Source organism: Ruditapes philippinarum, unplaced genomic scaffold (genome assembly GCF_026571515.1).
Source record: "Ruditapes philippinarum isolate M1 unplaced genomic scaffold, ASM2657151v2 ctg8_1_1_1_1, whole genome shotgun sequence".
NCBI lineage: Eukaryota > Metazoa > Mollusca > Bivalvia > Venerida > Veneridae > Ruditapes > Ruditapes philippinarum.
Window position 1 is genome coordinate 396,494 of NW_026856049.1, and position 20,975 is coordinate 417,468.

Below are 20,975 nucleotides of genomic sequence, written 5' to 3' on the forward strand. Positions count from 1 at the left end.
CAGTCAAAATCCATGCTAGAGCTGTAGGCTGTAAATAGTGACCTTCAATAATGATCAGGTAGACATGTATTGAAACAAAAGTTGCAGACATTGGCTTTACAGCTTCATATTTTAACAGAGGCAACAATAATCCATTGAAAAGAGAAATTAAAGAATTTTATATCAAGATCTTTTGTGCAAGATTAAGCACTAGGGGACAGCAATTCTCAGAGAATTTTCTTCTCTCTCTCTCTAGATTGTTGTAACATCAGGTACACACTTCTGGTTATGAACAAAACAAATTTTCATCAACTATGACTTTCGTTTATCTTAAGACATATTCCACTAATAAATATGTAATAAGATAAATCAATCACAAGTTTTAGTTATGTTGGTAAACATGGAAAAGATGACAGTATGTTTTGGATAAATTAAGAATTGTTTCCTCATCTGTCAGTTCATCCAACAGAAATTTCTGCTAAAAATGGGCAGCTGTTTTTCAACTATAAAATTATTATTGAATACAAATTATAATAAACTGCTGCCAGGGTATATTTCCAAATCATAGTTATCTGTGTGCAACTCAGATATAGGTAAAGAAAAAAGTTTATATCTTATGTAATTAACTATAATTCAGAGCAACAGATAAGGTGCGTATTTGCGTATTTACACAATTAATTTTATAAAATACGCAATTGATTTTTTTAGAATGCGTATCAAAACCCATTTAAATAAATAAAATACGCAATTGTCTTGCCTCATGCGTATTGTCATTTTCATCACTGCAAAATTAACCTGTCATAACTGGTAGTTTTGGACAAATTATATGGATATGCATCCTATCCGAATATCTCCAAATCAAATGCTAACTAATCGACGGTCTCCGGTCTTCGACGGTCCCTGGTTTCCAAAGACCGGCGAAGCCATATCAATAAAGCAAGAGACCGTCGATTTGTATAATAATCTACTCAGGTTGACAGTCTTTACAGACCGGCAGAGACCGTTGATTTTGTGGGGACCGTCCAAGCTGTATCAATAGACGCTTTGAAAGCAATATGGCATCATACAAAAGGTGATGAAAGAAAACAAAAAATTTTTTAAAACAAAACAGTTGTAAATAATCAAAAGTCAGTCAGAAAAAGAATGTGTTAAAAATATTTTGAACAATTTTTTTATGTTCATAAACAAAAATAACTGGCACATTCTGGCGATCATGTAAATAATAATAATAAAAAACATAATCTGAAAATATTAAAACTAGAAATTTCCTGGAACCATACAGTATGTTTATTTCAGAAGTAAACTTGATAAACCATGGGCTAAAAAGTAGACACTTTACTGATTTTTTTATCCTTGGCCAGGCATTTGAAGGAAATGAACACGGAATCATAAACACATTAAGAGCATAATTGCACTTAGGATATTTTTATTTGAAAAAGATAATAGAGTCTAGTTAAATACTTAGTACAAAATATGATGGATTATTTATCAGTTATACAAAACTGTTATAAAATGACGTACTTGTATTTGGTAAATGGTGCAGCTAAGGATAAATGATTTCCAGTGACAACATACAGACATGAAAATGTAATCAACCTAACTTTTATTTGAAATCATGCATAGATCTGACATGTGCATTTTTATATAAACATTAAACAGTTGTAAAAAGTTTTAGTAAATTGTTATGTAAGTAGCTCCAACTTTCTTTTTAAAACAGTTTAAAAAACATAAAATGCATATCTTTATATTTGAATACCCAATTGACTTTAAAATCATAAGGTATCGAGTTTTGGAATACCCAATTAAATGGAGCCAATACCCAATTCCATAGAAATGATGGAGAAATACACAATTCACATTCAAAGCTTATCTGTTGCTCTGTATATATTACATCTAGTTTTACAATCCCTTCTAGGCTGACTAAACATCAAGACATCTCTTATATAAATCATGTTTGTGACAATCCATCACTTTCGGATATTTTCTAAATATTAAACTAAGTTACAAATCTGTAAAATACATAGTGAGTTGTTAATTATAAAAAGAAAATCTTTATTGTAAGTCTAAAAGTGGGTATCAATCAACACCCTATTCATGTCTACATGGGGCCAGAACTTGTGTGAATAAGTATAAATTTCATTTTATGATGCTGTTTTTCTGTATCTCCTTTCACTTTAAATTTCAAGAAAATATCTTTATTTTTATTTTTTTTTGTTCTGGGTTTTACGTCACACCGACACAGCATAGGTCATTTGGCGACGTTCCTCCTTTACTGGTGGAGGAAGACCTCATTATTTCAGGCACGAACGGGCACCTGAGTAGAACCACCGACGTTCCGTAAGCTAGCTGGATAGCTTCCTCACATGAAAGAATCCAAAGTCCCTGTCGGGATTCGAACCCACAGCGATGAGGGGCAAGTGGTTTGAAGTCAATGACCTTAGCCACTCGGCCACAGGCGCCCCTTAAGAAAATATATTCACAGTTAATTAGATATGAAGTTGTACCAGAGGCTGCACATAAAACTTTAACCAACATGTTACACAGATTCCCATTGAGTTTCATAGATACACCAGTTTCTCAAATAGTCTACTTAAAGATGTACAAAGTAAATAGTTATGTATTAAGTCAAAAAGTCAGGTGAAATTTCGAAAAATGATAAAATTACTCCATAGTTTTTATGTTCACATTTTGTAGATGAAATTCAAGACTGTGACAATCTGAAAACACAAAAAAAAGTTGTTTACCTTAAACCCTTTCAGCTGGCCCTTCATAAAAGTACGGTCTAGAGGAACAGGGTCCCAGTGTACAATAATAGCTGACTCATTGTAAGGTTCAGCATACAAATTACTTGGTATTCCTATTGGCACTGTAAACAAAACAATACAAAAAAAATTGACTCAAGATTACTTTTAATTTTCAACAACAGTAAAAACATTTCCTATGAGGGTAGTTATAGGCTTGGTTGATGGTATATGACCCTTTAAATATAAGAGGAAATAAGAAAGTGTTTGGTAAACACAAAAGCCCCTGGCCTAGATTCTTGTCAGTTACAAATTTTCAAAAAAAAGTTTACCCATTCACTTAGTTATGGATGGAAATTTGGCCAAATAAATTGTAAACACAATTATATTACTTGACAGTCATTGTGAAAAATAAATGTTTGTATGACATTATTTGATGAAGTAAAAATAATATTGAAGCCGCAGTTATATAACTTGCCAAGATCATGAACTTTGTATTGATTAGTAAGAAATGTTTAAATTATGAAGCCATTAATACTTGTAGAACTTGAGATAAATGCAACTTGCCAGTTTAGGTTAACCTCATAAGGACAAATTTTAAGTGACAGACAGACGGTTCATTACTATTTGCAAAGGGGCCTTAAAAACCCAATAACAATGGATTCCTTTAATTTTGAGGCACATCACAAAATTAAATCAGCAAAATGATTTTTTTTAGCACACATAGTGTAGTTTTACAAACTTACTAGGATTTATTTAGAAATATCTGCAAGAATAGCACAACAAAGTTGTTAGTACACTGGTTCTCCATTATAACACTCAAGTTGGGGGCCAAGATTTATGGACTGATGTATTAAACATATATCAAGGTCATATTGTTGACAGGTTAAGCACAGATCGCTGATCCAGAGTATTGAGCCGGGACAATCAGGACCACAATGCTGTCTTGTTAAACACTAGTATAATATAAGGGCAAGACATGTCCATTAAATAAAGGCAGGGACAGAGAGGGTGTGAGATGAGCAGGAGGGGACAGCGGATAAACTTACTGTCTTCGTGAGATGAGCGGAGGGGACAGCGGACAAACTTACTGTCTTTGTGAGATGAGCAGGAGGGGACAGCGGATAAACTTACTGTCTTCGTGAGATGAGCAGGAGGGGACAGTGGATAAAATTACTGTCTTTGTGAGATGAGCAGGAGGGGACAGCGGATAAAACTTACTGTCTTCGTGAGATGAGCAGGAGGGGACAGCGGACAAACTTACTGTCTTCGTGAGATGAGCAGGAGGGGACAGCGGACAAACTTACTGTCTTCATGAGATGAGCGGGAGGGGACAGCGGACAAACTTACTGTCTTCATGAGATGAGCGGGAGGGGACAGCGGATAAACTTACTGTCTTCATGAGATGAGCGGGAGGGGACAGCGGACAAACTTACTGTCTTCATGAGATGAGCAGGAGGGGACAGCGGATAAACTTACTGTCTTCATGAGATGAGCAGGAGGGGACAGCGGATAAACTTACTGTCTTCATGAGATGAGCAGGAGGGGACAGCAGATAAACTTACTGTCTTCATGAAATGAGCAGGAAGGGACAGCGGATAAACATACTGTCTTCATGAGATGAGCAGGAGGGGACAGCGGATAAACTTACTGTCTTCGTGAGATGAGCAGGAGGGGACAGCGGATAAACTTACTGTCTTTGTGAGATGAGCAGGAGGGGACAGCGGATAAACTTACTGTCTTCATGAGATGAGCGGGAGGGGACAGCGGATAAACTTACTGTCTTCAGCAGAGTAGACACTATCATTCTGTGCTGTTGGACCCACTCCAAATTTATTAAATGCTGTGACCTTGACCTGATACAACAGATAGTAGTTATCTTTCCCAACCAGAGCTGATGCTTCACTTCCATTCCCTTGTACTTCAATCTATTAGATAAATTAACAAATGATGATATATATATATCCTGATTTCTGATGTGAAGTCATGATGTGATGATGTCAAAATGGAGAATGTGCAACTTTTCGCGGCAAAATCAGTAAAAATACATAAAATCACTAAAAAAGCAAGAAATAAAAAGAAAATTTATTTGTTTTACATGTAAGATTGAGATATATTTTATTCGTGAACACCAGCTATTCCCGCATGGCTATGCCATTCATGGAAATATTGCATCTGGTGTTCACTCAATGAAATATATTTCAATCTTACATGCAAAAAACAAACAAATATCGTCTATATATCTATTTTTCTTTTTTAACAAAATTTATATAACCTAATTTCAACTCTTCTAAAATAAAACACAATTTAAATTAAAATTCAATACTTTAAAAATGAGAATCTAAGACTTAATATATGTATATATGTAAAATATAGAGGCATACTTTATTCCATTTGATATTAGAAGTAAGCTCCTCTCCAGGTGGTGGTCTCCTTCTGTACTCCACAATATAACCAATACCCCATCCATTATGATCCTCTGGTGGTAATGCCTTCATAAAGAAAAACAGTCTGTTGTGAAAACAGTCTTTTATCCATCCATGTGAATTCATGTTTAACTTGCATTGCTAAACTGCACTTATTTATCATTCTTCATTTCAAGAACAGTATCATTGTAACTGAAAACAGTCTAAAATCAACTCATTCACCATAATTAAATAATATCATCAAGCAAAGAACAAGAGCGATCAGAGATCACATGTGTCGCATGATCATAGCCAATTCAGCAGTGGTATTGAGGGGTGTTTGGACAGTTTGTTCCCTATATGTCGCGGCTACTTTGAAGCATGTTGCAGCTAATGTGTAGCAGGAGACACAAAAATCATTAATAGGCCAAAACGCTTTTTTAATCAAGGGCCATAACTCAGCCAAAAATCATTCAACCAAAAAACCCATGTAATTTGCACAGGTACTTGAGGTGCCAATTAATCCTGTAAAGTTTCACTCAAATTGCACAAGTAGTATAAGAGAAGTAGTTCGGAAAAAACTTTGAAACATAAAAATAATTAATGGGCCATAAATCTGACAAAAATCATTAAATTGGAAAATGCTGATGACATGTACATTTTAGGATTAGTCCGGACAAGTTTTGTGAAAGACAGATGGGTGGGCAGACAGGTAGACAGACGATGGAAAGTAATCTACATGGCTATTTTGCAGAACATAAAAATCATTAAAGGGTTATAACTTTGACAAAATTCATTTGACGGAAAAATGCCGAAAACATGCACAACTAGGATTGATACTTATCATTCCAGGAATGATTGGGTGAAATTGCACTAGTAGTTTTTGAGGAGTAGTCCAGGCAAATTTTGTGTATACAAATGGACATATGGACAGACAGACAACAGAGAAGTGATCCCTATATGTTGCTGCTACTCTGTAGCTGGTAACAAAAAAAAAACACACAAAAAAATGCTTGTGTTACTTTACAGGGACTCTACTGAAGTTCAATATTCTAAGTTAAAGCTCTGTCATGTCAAAAACTTCAGTGAAGACTGTTTAACAATAAAGCAGACACATCTATCAGATGTACAATTATATAGGTGTGTAGAAGTGAATACTTACATCCCAGGTCATTCTTAGTGTACCCACACTACCACCACCCCCTCCAACATTCCTAGGAGGTTTAGTTGGATGAGAACCTGGTATTGTAGTTCGTTCTGAAACAAAAAATATATATCCATTTAACAATTGTAAAGCATCTATCTAGAAATATAACATGTACAGTGTATTACTCTTACACTTACTCTTTTTTAAAAATAACTATAACAGTTAAAATTATCAAAATATCTTTCACAGTGATGGAGCAAGATAACATGTCACTAGCGACAACATAGGCAAAAGACCGTGCGTTGTAATTTGATTACTGTCAACACTAATTGACTATCACTTGTCGTAAGGAGTTTTGTTCTAAATATTGACATGTGGTTTTACTAAATTAATAACGGTTAATGGATGTTGATAAGTAATAGCTCTGAAATGAGTGGGATTATCTATGTAACGGCTTTTCTTTATTGATAGACAACAAAGGATTATTGGGATATTTCTTTCACATACAAAAGTGCTTACATAATACCCCAAAAGATGTTCATTGAGCCAACATTACTTTTTGAGACAATCCGAAATTTAGACCACCCCACTATTAAGACCATTTTCTCCAGAACCACAAGGGGTTATACTGTAAAAAGTTTAGACATGTATATCAATTTTAAAATTGGAAAAGTATTCCAAGTTTAAAGAGTGTACCTTTGATAGTCTTTGAGAACCATCTTTTGTGTGTTTTCTCTTGCTTGTAAAATGTCTTACTAACAGTTTAAAAAAAAAACTGCAGCTTTAGATTTTTTATTGTTTTCACCACAATCAATGTGCTGCAATACAGGTTGAATGTTTCACAATATATCAGAATGTGGGTTTGAACATATTATATTGTTACACCCTACAAATCAAAAGAAAGAATCTTTAAAAAAAAAAACAAGGATGAAACAAGCATACTTGTGGGTTCGCTTTCCAGTCCCACGCCGTACATGTTAACTGCTTTAACTTTGAATGAATATCCGACTCCTGGACTAAGATTCCGTGCCAAGAATTGGCGTCTCTGTGAATCAACAGATCCCATGATCACTGTGTTCATCTGAGGTATATCTGCAAAAACATGGAGAAATCACCCATGTACAAGTCATTATTGGTAATTTAAGTTTAAACATGTACTGCACAATTATTGTGATAATATAAAATACCAGCATGGCTAATGGAAATATTTGCATGTTGAAAGTGTAGGACTTAAAGCCTATATTAAGTCTCCCTTCATATAATAGGTGTGAAACTTCCTTATAATTCAGACCAAAATATTGCTACAAAAAATAGGGTGTATTCCAACAATGGATTTCACAAAAAAACATTAATATCTTTATCAATTTAAAGAAATACTACCCGGGTGTAGATTTTCCGAGGTTTATGAAAAAAACCATGGAAACTGCTTCAAAAACCTTGGAAATAAACCAGTTTTACAAGGTTTTTTTTTAATTCCGAGGTTTTTTTTAAAACCTTGAAAACTTTATCCAAGGTTTTTGTATAAAAATCCTTGGAAATAAAGAAAACCTTGGAAACTACCTCAGAATTAAACACTCTGCCAAAAATCAGCTCGGAAAAAGCTTGGAAATAAGAACTTTGTCATTTTTTTGCTCGGAAAAGAACTTAGAAAATTTACGTAAAATTTGTTGGAAACACTTTGCCAATATTTAGCTTGGAAATGACCTCGGATAATTGAACTTAACTAAATTTCATCTCGGAAAATGTTAAGACATAATCATGATTTAACTTATAATGGGCATCAAAAGCAATAATCAACAGTTAAAGCAAACTAAGATAACAACCCGACTGTAGATTGCCAATGGATATTATTTAATCCATGGTCAGAGCAAACAATTGTCCAACAGCATGGAAAGGAGAGATTTGGTCCAGGGAATCAATTTTTAGTATGGACATTGTCAATGGCCAACTTCCTTTTCAATAAATTTGTACTTAAATCTTCTGAAGCCATTTTTTGGGGAGGAATCAATTAAGAAAATTTAAGTGTGAAAACATGGAAAAGTTAAATACAATGTAAATTCCTTGTTGCCATAAAATACCTTTTATTAATGGCTATAAAGGTATTGTAACTAATCAAAATAAGTGGAGATTATTCAAATAACTGATGATCAGAAAGACTTGAAAATTTTTTTTTTTATTTTCATATTTTTTTTTATTATTTATAATTATTGTTACTAGATATCTTCTCCATTTTTAAGAATAGATAAAAGAGCAAAACTTATAATTATAGAAAAAGAAACAATCAGTGTTTATGTCTATTAGTTTCCAAATGCATCAGTATTTTTCCTGCAGTTTCTTTCTATATATAGACTTAACTTAGGGTTTCTTGACAGCCTGTAAGCAACACTGAAATAAGAATGCTATTAATCTTTAATATATGTTTTATGCCATATAAAATAGTATATTCTACTAAGCAAGTCTGTGACATACATTCAGATTACAATTTACTCTGCCATTAATTATGTGTACAATAAACATAAATAGTTATTAATTGTCCTTTAAATATAATTATGTACAATTGAATGTCTGAAATATAATAACCAGTATGCTTGTTAATTTCTTATAATTAGGATAAATAAATACTGCATCCACTAAGATTTCACACACAGAATATAACACACTGATCAGATAAAACTAATGGCACCCCAGGTGGTTCCCTTTATCTATGCATGATCAATCTTCTCATTGAGCATTCTGGGATAGACCAGATTGTTCCATGTGATTATTCAGGGGGAGTCTGGGTTTTTATACAATCCAAAACAGTCTAAAATGACACTGCAACTGTGATTCTCTTTCAAGAACTTATTATAATTTTCAAGTTTTACTTTTATTTATCATTTGATATATTTGTACCTTCAATAAATGTCAAAAAAAAATGATGATGGCTTTGATATTTTGGGATCACCCCTGTTTCACATTATGATTGCCCCTTCAGTTATACTGTTGAAAAATTTGAATCTCAGACATTAATGGGTCAAGTGGTTATAGTTGGAAATAGTGCAAACCTGGATTTATTTAAAGCAATTATGGAGATATCTTGTTTTATTAATGTTAGGGAGCATATTTTGGAATTTTCAAAGAAAACATTTATCTAAGTGTGACAAGATTCAGGAAATGTTTGGTTGTTGTAATTGAACCTAAAGATCAATGACCTGGGACAGGAAGATAAACAAAAGAAACAAGATAGTTAAAATGTTCAGGTAAATAATTTTAGATACATTTATGCATAAAATCTGTTGTTGTTTTTTTTTTCAAATAAGTATTAAATACAAACTATTTTAGATCTATATTTTTAACCTAAATGTAAGCTAGTTTAAATACAATTGTTTAGAGGATATTTTATGAGTATAAATGCTATGTTTGTATATGATTGTATTGAACAAGATGAGTGCATTAAACTATGATGACATTATTTATAAACTTTCATCTTTCATCTATTATTTGAATCTACAAATTTTTAATTGCAGAGTCAGCTTGTAAGCAAGTTTGCAGGACTGTTCCAAACTATCCAGCTTTGCTGTGTTTTATCTTAGTATAAAGCAGAGGAATATACTGGAATGTCATTGGCATTGGCACCTTCAAAGTCAAGTGATTAAGGAAGCCAACTGCAGACCTGAGGAAAGGCTTCAAGGAATAATTACTACAGTATGTTTTTGTTTAAAAACTAGGTTTTGAAAGTTTCAATTTGAAATTTGAATGAATGAAGGTTTCTGGAACTGATTTTTTTATTGATAATTTGTTGGAAATGCTATTAATGTATCATGATGACTCTCCAGCTTTATTGATGCAGATGTCACTTTGAGCAGACAGATACAATTAGTGTAGGCAGTCGGAATCACCTGATGAAAAGCGTTATTTTTTGCAATATTTTTGGAGTGCTTTAGGTTGTAACATCCAGTATGACATAATCTAAAATAATAGTAACAGACATCGCTTCTTTTCTTCATCGCAGAATTGTCACACTGCTTACCAAAGTTTTCTTGAAATCCTAACACCACGGAGTTGAATAGATCTATAGATGTATGTAGATCTGTGCTAACACTTAAAGTACTGATGAAGAAAAAATAGAAATCAACATGAAAAAAATTAAATTCACTATTTCAAAACAGTAGACAAACATTTAAAAGTAACTACAGAAAAGGTCATTTGAAAATATTAAAGCTTTCATTTTAAGCAAAGGTCTTAAACAACTTGTCATTCAAGTAGTTTTGGATCACTCAAAAGATGTATTTCTTTTCACAAAAGTGCTGATTTTTTAAAACAATATATATCAACAGTGAACTGATATTTTTGTCTATGGAAACGTTTAAGGAACGTATCATTTTTTTTATTGATTAATAAAAAAGAAATTAAATGATGTAATTCTGATTGCCTACACATACTGAACTGTCCTGAGTATAACCACAGGTGTTCCTTAATCCAGGGCTGGATAGCTCCCTCAGAGGGAAGAAGCCCATCCTGGCTTCAGGAGTCAAAAATACAATGTTCAAAAATACAATGTTGTAAGGCAAGAAGTTTGAAGTCTTTGATCCTGACCACATGGAGAGGGAAGCGCCCAGTGGTGATTTTATATAATTGTTTTTCTAACTTCTTTCAATGGCTGTACTTTATTAAATATTTACTTTATTTATTTCAGAAATTGTATCCTGGAGCATTTTCCACATGTGACCCCTGTGATGGTGAGGGAAAAACTAAGGGACACTTTAAAATCATGGAGAGTGAACAGGAATTCAAAAGATAGATATTTGAATACATTAAAATATAGCCGGATACCAAAAAATTATAACTGAACATTGATTGTAATATTTACCATTAAAGACTATAACTAACTTAACTTTTCATTTGTAGTGCATTACTATTTACTTCACACTGACATTAAATGTTTCAGTGAGTCATGTGATCATTTTTTGCTCTGTATTATTATAAAGAATTTTCTTAATTCCTTAAAAGGACAATATAATTGCTCTTTTCAGAATATTTCATTGGATGTTATATTTTCTTATTTTCCATGGATATTCTAGAAATTTCCAAGGTTTTTGCTCAAATAAACCTTGGAAAATTCTCTGATGCCCTTAAGTAAGAATCCTCGAAAATATAACAGTATTCCCAGTTGTGAGAAACTTTCCGAGGTTTTCATTTAAAAACCTTGGAAAAAAAACCACGGAAACACTTTAAAAATCCTTGGAAATCGTTCCAATACTCCGAGGTCACTCATTTTCCAAGGTTTTCTAAAAAAAATCCTCGGAAATTATTTTACGAGGTTTTTATTCTGAAATCCTTGGAAATCGTTCCAATACTCCGAGGTCATACTTTTTACGAGGTTTTTTTTAATAAAAACTCGGAAATTTTTTACAAGGTTTTTCACCCTCTCCCTATCTTTCCAAGGTTTTTTTTAATAGCAAAGTTTTGCATTTTCTTGTTCCAATACTCCGAGGTTTTTTTCCAAGGTTTTTGAGCCAAAAACCTTGGAAAATCTACATCCGGGTATGGTCATATTTGATAAGAAAACATTGATAATTGCTACACAGTCACTTTGCAAATATAAAATAAACATGTTTTGACTTCACAAAAAGTAGATAAATTATGTTATGTTTAAAATTCTACACACTATATGTGGTCATAATATGAATATATGGTGCCATTTAAAAAACTGGCAGTTTTTAAGGAAAAGACCAACTTTATGGTGCCATTTAAAAAACTGGCAGTTTTTAAGGAAAAGACCAACTTTATGGTGCCATTTAAAAAACTGGCAGTTTTTAAGGAAAAGACCAACTTTATGGTGCCATTTAAAAAACTGGCAGTTTTTTAGGAAAAGACCAACTTTGCTTGACCTGTTATAAGGAATGCAACTTCTGATACATTTAATCATTCTTTTATTCAAATTAGACATATTCAGTAAGAATTTTAATAGATTTTAATAAATTTCTGTTATTGAAATATTTTACTAATTCAAGGATGATGAGCATAGAATATCTTTAAATTTTGATAAAAACAAGATAACACATATACTTTGGATAATGTCAGGTATTCAAATAAAAAGTTTGTTTGGTTGTTTCAATAAAGGTCGCCTTATGAAAACTTACATGAGAAATACTTCTTAATTTTTAACAAGGGACAAAATGTGTGTGATACACTGGTAATAATGTTTCTGGGTTGCTAGTCAAGGGTTCAAGGCCTATCTGTGATACTTCCACTTTCCTCGAGCAAGAACTTCAGTTTACACAGCTCAACTTCAGTGTAAATTAGTAGCTAAGAAGGTAGTAAAATTATGTGATAGCATTATGAGGGCTGTCTTAAGTGAGATTGATAAATGGATTATCCAAATAAATTAGAGTAAATGCCCAAAAATCAAAACATTTTCTTCTCTTTATAAATAACATGTTTTAAAGATTTCAAGTTCATTTAACCCATTACTTCATGAGCATTTTGTGAACAAGAGCTGTCACAGGAGACAGCCAAGCTCGACTAATAAAATACTGGACGCAGTAAGGAGGACAAAACTATGAAAGAAAAATCAATTATGTATTATTATGTATTAAGTTATAGTAAAAAAATAACATTTGTTAACATAAATTCCAAGATCAAGGGAAATAATTCTAGAAAAAGTCACGCTAGAGTTATGAACCATGTCACACAACATGTGTGTTATGATAAATATATATTTGAAGTTTGAAGTAGATACCTTAAAAAGTAAAGAAGTTATAATATTTCTTAAAGAAAATCCTAAGTTCAAAGAGAGATAAATCTGTGAAAATTGCTTCAAGAGTTATGAACATTGTCACATAAAATGTAATTGATGATAAGGAATAAGTATTTGAAGTTTGAAGTAGATACCTTTAAAACTAAAAAAGTTATAGTAAAAAATAACATTTTTCTAGTAAAAAAATCTAAGTTTATGGGGAGATAATTCTTGCAATATTGGTGCTAGAGTTATGAACCTTGTCACATAAGATATGGATGATGATAAGGTACATATATTTGAAGTATGAAGTTGATCCCTTTAGAAATAAATAAGTTACAGTAAAAAATAATAGTTTTTTTAAGGAAAATTCTAAGTTCAAGGGGAGATAAATCTGAAATTATTTGTGCTAGAGTTACGAACCTTGTCACATAAGATGGGGATGATGATAAGGTACATACATTTGAAGTATGAGGGTAATTTCCTAAGAAATAAAGAAGTAACAGTAAAAAATATTATTATTTTTTATGGAAAATTCTAAGTTCAAGGGGAGATAAATCTTAAAAATATTGGTGCTAGAGTTATGAACCTTGTCACATAAGATGGGGATGATGATAAGGTACATTTATTTGGAGTATGAGGGTGATCCCTTAAGAAATAAAGAAGTTACAGTAAAAAATAGTATTTTTTAAGGAAAATTCTAAGTTCAAGGGGAGATAAATCTGAAAATATCAGTGCTAGAGTTATGAACCTTGTCACATAAGATGTGGTTGATGATAAGGAACATATATTTGAAGTTTGAAGTTGATACCTTAAGAAATGACAAAGTTATAGTGAAAAATATTTTACTGCACCAAAACTTTAATCTGAAATCTGGACGCGGACGCCGACGCCGGGGCGAGTAGGACAGCTCTCCATATACTTTGTATAGTCGAGCTAAAAATGGCTGTTTTCATTGAAAAGTCTCCCGTTACAAGTTCAAATTGCTATAATACTATAAAAACTGCTTCAACACTAATCAAACTTGGCACAAATGTTGACTGGACCATTGCCCTTGCAATAACACGCTCAGGTTTAAATTTTCTGTTACCATGGCAACGAGGGGACATCTCAAAATTGCCAAAAATCACTATTTTGCGTTGATTGTTTCCATCAAAATTGATTTCAAAGTGTTGCAACTTCTCAATGGATTGAGATAGAGTGAAATGCTTTTCAGCGTTGGTTACACGTTACCTTATGATCAATCTGGGGTCATTTATAGCCTCTCACAAGTCCAAAATTTTCTTGGCGATGAGGGGGACTCTGCCCCCCTTCAAACCCCCCAAACAGAAGTGGGCACATCCCCCTTCTGGCAACCCCCTGATGTATCTTTTGGTTGGGGGGTAGGCCGAAAAAATGGTCACTTTTTTTAACAACATTTCTCAAACAAAAACAAGTGTTGGGAGCCTAAATAAGGCATTTTTTCACCATTTGAGATAACAAAAGGAGGGGGGGGGGGAAAGGCATGTATATGTAATGGGTTAAACAAAAGATTATCCTGTTTATTTTTGAAGATTTTGCTATTATTAATTCTAACTAGAAATTATCTTGTTACTTAAACAAGAACCGGTTGAACCGGGTGATGCTCCCCGAGAAGGTTCTGGACACAGGAAAGTATAAAAAAAATTAACAAAGGGCAAAAACTCCAAAATTAGGCAAAGCGGAGTTATGTTTTTTTGCACTGCACTTCTATTCAATGAGATCTATCTATCTATAAAGTTTCCTGATGATATCAGAGTTATGTCCCGGGTAAAAGTCAAAGTGTAAAAATGAACAAAGGGCAATAACTTCAAAATTAGACCAGGCTTTGTTTAGGTTCTTTAAGCATTGCAGTTCTATCCAATTATATCTAGCTACCTACAAAGATTCATGTTGATATCTCTAATAGTTTTAAAGTAATGTCCAGGACAAAAGTCAAAAAGTAAAAATAAACAAAGGGCAATTACTTCAAAATAAGGCAAGGCAGAGTAATGATTCTTAAGCACTGCACTTCCACCCAATGAGACCTATCTATCTACAAAGATTCATGTTGATATCTCTTATAATTTTAGAGTAATGCCCCAGACAAAGTTCAAAGTGTCAAAATGATCAAAGGGCAATAACTCAAAAAGTAGGCAAGACAGTGTTACAGTTCTTGTGCACTGCAAACTTACTCAATGAGATCTATCTACCTACAAAGTTTCATGTTGATATCTCTTATTCATTAAGAGTTATGTCCCGGACAAAGTTCAAAGTGTAAAATAAACAAAGGGGAATAATTCAAAAATCAGGCAAGGCAGAGTTACGGTTCTTGTGCACTGCACTGCTACTCAATGAGATCTATCTACCTACAAAGTTTCATGTTAATACATCTTATACTTTTAGAGTTATGTCCCAGACAAAGTTCAAAGTGTAAAATAAACAAAGGAGGATAATTCAAAAATTAGGCAAGGCAGAGTTACGGTTCTTGTGCACTGCACACCTACTCAATGAGATCTATCTACCTACAAAGTTTCATGTTGCTACCTCTTATACTTTTAGAGTAATGTCCCGGACAAAGTTCAAAGTGTAAAATAAACAAAGGGGGATAATTCACAAATTAGGCAAGGCAGAGTTACGGTTCTTGTGCACTGCACACCTACTCAATGAGATCTATCTACCTACAAAGTTTCATGTTGATACCTCATACTTTTAGAGTTATATCCCGGACAAATTTCAAAGTGTAAAATAAACAAAGGGGGGTAATTCAAAAATTAGGCAAGGCAGAGTTACGGTTCTTGTGCACTGCACACCTACTCAATGAGATCTATCTACCTACAAAGATTCATGTTGATACCTCTTATACTTTTAGAGTTATGTCCCAGACAAAGTTCAAAGTGTAAAATAAACAAAGGGGGATAATTCAAAAATTAGGCAAGGCTGAGTTACGGTTCTTGTGCACTGCACACCTACTCAATGAGATCTATCTACCTACAAAGTTTCATGTTGATACCTCTTATACTTTTAGAGTTATGTCCCGGACAAAGTTCAAAGTGTAAAAATAAACAAAGGGGAATAATTCAAAAGTTAGGCAAGGCAGAGTTACGGTTCTTTTGCACTGCACACCTACTCAATGAGATCTATCTACCTACAAAGTTTCATGTTGATACCTCTTGTTGTTTCAAAGTCGTGTCCCGGACAAGAAAAGGGGACGGACGGACGGACAGAAAGACGGCCGGACGGACAAGGCGGCGACTATATGCTCCCCCGAAATTTTTTCGGGGAGCATAATAAATTGTTGAAATGCTTTTACAGGAGAGAGTTTCATATAAGCTTTAAGCTTTCTACTCAATCCTTGGATGTAATTTATGTATTGTAATTTCATTTGTAAACATGGAAGAAGAAATAAGTATAGTTTGAACCACAAGAAAAGTTACTGATAGAAATAAAAGCAAACTATGAAAAATTTAATGAAAGTCTATGAAAGTTGTAACCACATACATGTATACAGAGGTTTCCATTCATTAGAATAGTTTGTTTGTCCATATATCATGTAGGTAAGTATAGGTGCACCATGTGTATCTACTGGATCCGTCCATCTGAGGACTACATCTGTATCACCCACTCCTAATTCATCTGATACTTGTTCAGATATCTTATCTGATGCACTGTAAGCTTCTACACCTGCTGGCTCACCGGGTGGACCTAAAATCATATAGCAGCATGTTCTTGTTTCGAATCTACTATAATAGTCACTTTCTTCCAGTTTAATATTAGTCTCCATAGTCATATTTTCCCTTTCTTTGTTTTGTCCCATCAAAATTTTTGTTTATGTGATATAGACAAGAATTGAATGTTCCCAGTGAAGGCAGTAAGTTGTAGGGCCATTAACCACTGAGCCAAAAAGGTCAGTTGCCATAAAAACAAGGTATGTTTGTAAAACATTACTATGCCCCATATGTTCCCAGGTTATGTGTTCTGACTTTTGACCTAGTGACCAAAAAATAAATAGGGGTTATCTACTGATCATGAATAATCCCCATACCAAGTTTGAAGTTTCTAGGCCTCAGCGTTCTTTAGTAATTGATTGGAAACCATTTAGTCTATGGACTGGCAGACTGGCCAACTGACCAACGACAGAAACTTTAAAAGATTGGAAAATATGAATGCTGAATTTCTTTTGCCAAGAATACAAACATACAAATTTATTAATCTATGATGGCATCACACAGCTTGTATAAAGACAAAGTAAATAAACAGATAATATGACATATACCTGTAACCATCAATGCAGCTGAAGCATTAGCAGAGTCTACTTGTGTTTGTGCTATACAGGTATACATTCCAGAATGATCATACTGTGCAAATATCAGGTATAATCCTCCTTCTTGGTCTGCTGTATTACCCTACAATCAAAACTTAAGTGTATCAAAGGGACTCCACTGAGGTTTCTTAACATGAGGGAACAGGAAGTAATTTTTTTGAGATAAATGTTCCATTTGATGTAGATCTTGACCAAAAACTTACGTGCAAAATTTCCGATTATTTGCTGAGAGGAAACATATTTCATATTCAGAGTCAATGAAACCTTGACCTTTGAACAATGGAACCCAATAAATCAATAAATATTGTTTACTCAATATGGTGGGTTCTCGAAAGAGTTGTAACATAAGATGTCTCTGTTATTTAGCACACATGAATATTGTACGTAAACAGAATAAAATATTCTAGGGCAAAATATTATCCTGCTATTTCAAGTAGGGTTTTGTCCATTTAGCAAACATTTCCTGCATGTGCCTTTTACTTTTAAGGCAATTTATTACCGCATCTATTTTATACATCCAATTTTGGAAGTATTCTTTTTTAAAATTCAAACACTAATTTTTGGAGAAGATATATAGCTTTTTAAATTTAGCTTTATTTGACCTTCAGTGAAATGGTTCTCCAGTTATACTGGTAAGTAAGTGATCTACCCATCAACCAACATTTACAAAACAATATACCCAATTTTCTTCGAAAGTATAAAAAGGCACTTTTACTGCATTCAAGGAGTAGCATTTGATAGCCTTTACACTCCTGTACAGAAAATAATGTTTATTGCACTTTCTCAGTCTTTTTCTTCATGTTTACAATAGTACTATAACCAAATTCATTGTATTCATTCATAACAGAAATATAGGAAATATAGCATTTTCAAAGCTTATACTACAAGGTATAAAACTTGAAGATGCTACATTATTGTGTATGATTTATTAAACATACCCTTCTATAATGTTCATTCCTCTCAATGTCTATCACTCTACCATTAAAAGCCCACATGTATATAAGATCCAGTTTATTCTGGTTGAATGAAGCCTGACAATACAGGAATGCAGTTTTGTTCACTTCTACACTCTGTGGTCTAGGTGGCTGGTATATAGTTGTGCGTTCTGAAATATTTAATATTATACTCTTTACCATACACATTTGTATATGTGTGCACCATAAACACAATGAATCAACTTCATACTAAAAATTTTGCCCAGCTTTGATTTAAAATGTATGCATGGACAGATAACCAAGTGCACAACAATATACACCAACATTTTTTGGGGCATATAACAAGCACTGTTATCTGACACTTTTTACGTAAATTTTAATAGATACCATGACAGAGACTTTGATACTGAGGGCTATAATTTGAACAATCTTGGTAGAGGTCCACATGACAATGCTATGCTCTAGGCCTTTTAGTATTGGAGTAAAGATTTTTTTAATAAATCTATTGTTCCTTTGGTTGCCGTATCAACAAGATTATTGAACTGAATCAAATTCTTTGAACAACTTTGGAAGCCCTCCACCCAAGGAACAATCCTGGCAAGTTTGGTTCAAATCATACTTGTACTTTTTAAGAAGAAGACCTTTTTAAGCTCACTATAATCTATATAACAGACAAACACACACAGGTGAATCGCTATATGCCATAGAATTGCACATTGCGCATCAAAATTGTTCATCTAGAGGCATTCGACTTTGATACTGTAAATTTATAGTAGGGCTGGGAACGAATAAGGAATCTGATGTTCGAATATTCGTTTTCCATATTCGAATATATTCGAATATTCGTTTTTACAACATTTGCTCAAATATTTCTTTGACGTATATGTATCCGAAATTGATTGTGTCCAATACTATACTACTTTAATATGTTTGGAAAAATTGACGATTAAAACTACCTTTATTACTACGTCAAAGTGTTTTATTTTATATATTGAAAATCGACATATATGTTAATTTTGAAATAAATTCATAATTTGATTGCCTTTTGTTCAGTTAATCCGACAGCTAATCATTCGTTTTATTAACGGGAGGTAACTCATGTGACTTGATTGTCCACCGTAGCCTCTTAGCCCCAATAACACATAATTATATTGAAACTTAACTTGTATTTAATATTTCTTTATTTATTTATAATTTTAGATAAGGTTTAAAATATTCTTCAGATAAATTTAGCTTTAACGCAGTAAATATCATACGGAGTCTAATTTCTACGGAATAAATATATTCTGACGGAATATAGACACTTCCCATGATTTAGTAACACATAATGCGTGCCGATTTATTTGTCTTCACAAAATTTAAGACAATTATTGATTAATCGGAAAGATTATAGCACAGAAAACAATAAATAAGATAATTAAAATCGGAAAGAATTTAATTATAAACTGTTTAACAGGTAAATTGCAAACTGTGAAACGGGTGCCTTTTTGATCAACTAGACCCCAAAGTTTTCACAGTTAATTGGCGATAATCGTTGACACGCGTCATACAAACGTGTGAAGACCTGGTCAAGTACAGGTTAATGGTTAAATTTACGATCTTAATTGAAATTTGAAAGTTATATATTATAACAAATTTTTTTTTCGAATATTCGTATTCGTTTTTCAATGTTCGAATATTCGGTAGTGTTTCGAATATTCGAATATTCGAATATAATTCCCAGCCCTAATTTATAGGTATTCAATATAAAATTTTTTTACATGTACTTTCTTGTTTGGTTTTCTAGTCAACACAGCAACATTTTATAACTCCAGTAATAAAACACTGTTATACACATTGTTTAGTTTCACAATTTTTATCATTTTGTATTAATAACCAAATATTTTACAAAATTATTTGCTTCAATTATTTACTTGATTTAGAAACCAATTTGTTATTCTAAATGACTTTCATTGATTGAAATATAACAAACCTTCACCGCCATATATACAGGTCTAAGTGTGGGGTATAGAATTAATTTCTACCAGTCATCAATCAAATCTCATATTGAGCATTATATCAGAACCAAATTTATATCGCAGTTTTAGACCTTGGACCCTTACTTGAGCATTAGGGCAGAGTGCAGGTGTAGCCAAGTGTTTTTAATCAAGCTTGACTTACGCATTATTGTAAGAAATGTCCTGTTCCTGTCTTCTCCTAGCTCATTCATAGCCCGACATTCATAATTCCCTTGATCTCCCATACTTAGATCCCTTATCTTCAAATCTCCCTCTATTGTAAGCTGTAAACGAGAACCAGAATCTGTTCCTGGGTTCAAGTTGGCACCATTACGGTACCAACTGATTTCTGGGAATGGAGCAGCTTCTGGTCGGCATGGTATTGTGATGTTACCCCCTACCGCACCAGCCATAGTTGATGGTACTGGAAACTTGGCAAAAGTTGGCTTCACCTCTACAATGATGGAAACAGATAAAATAAAAAATCTCTCCCTCATAATTTGGATACCAGACTTGTCCACTTTTAATATGATATTGTCATTTGTTGGTGAAGGGATTATATTACACACATTATCCAAATATTTAAATTTAGTGGTCAACACTAGTCTGGTTCACTGAATGCACATGTCTTTATCAGAGAACAAAACTAATAAAAGAAGAGCAAGCAAATTCAGGGAATATCTCATGCCAAATGATACGAAACAAAATATCAGTGGAGCCGATTTTGCAATT

At 33.2% G+C, this 20,975-nt stretch overlaps 1 protein-coding gene and 1 long non-coding RNA gene across 4 annotated transcripts in view; one reads left to right on the plus strand and one right to left on the minus strand.

Moving 5' to 3' along the window:
• Window positions 1-20,975, plus strand: part of LOC132745247 (uncharacterized) — a 91,138-nt gene that overhangs the window by 66,030 nt on the left and 4,133 nt on the right. The window lies entirely within an intron of this gene.
• The window catches only part of LOC132745243 (contactin-1-like), a 57,124-nt gene that overhangs the window by 9,731 nt on the left and 26,418 nt on the right, over window positions 1-20,975 (minus strand). For all 3 annotated transcript variants that reach the window (XM_060734102.1, XM_060734101.1, XM_060734100.1), the window contains exons 13-21: window positions 20,407-20,697; window positions 18,250-18,416; window positions 17,264-17,393; window positions 16,489-16,692; window positions 7,215-7,364; window positions 6,288-6,382; window positions 5,105-5,212; window positions 4,501-4,648; window positions 2,724-2,845 (exon numbers count right to left, since the gene is read on the minus strand). In XM_060734102.1, coding sequence (XP_060590085.1) covers window positions 2,724-2,845; window positions 4,501-4,648; window positions 5,105-5,212; window positions 6,288-6,382; window positions 7,215-7,364; window positions 16,489-16,692; window positions 17,264-17,393; window positions 18,250-18,416; window positions 20,407-20,697 — 1,415 coding nt within the window. The remainder of the gene's footprint in view (window positions 1-2,723; window positions 2,846-4,500; window positions 4,649-5,104; window positions 5,213-6,287; window positions 6,383-7,214; window positions 7,365-16,488; window positions 16,693-17,263; window positions 17,394-18,249; window positions 18,417-20,406; window positions 20,698-20,975) is intronic.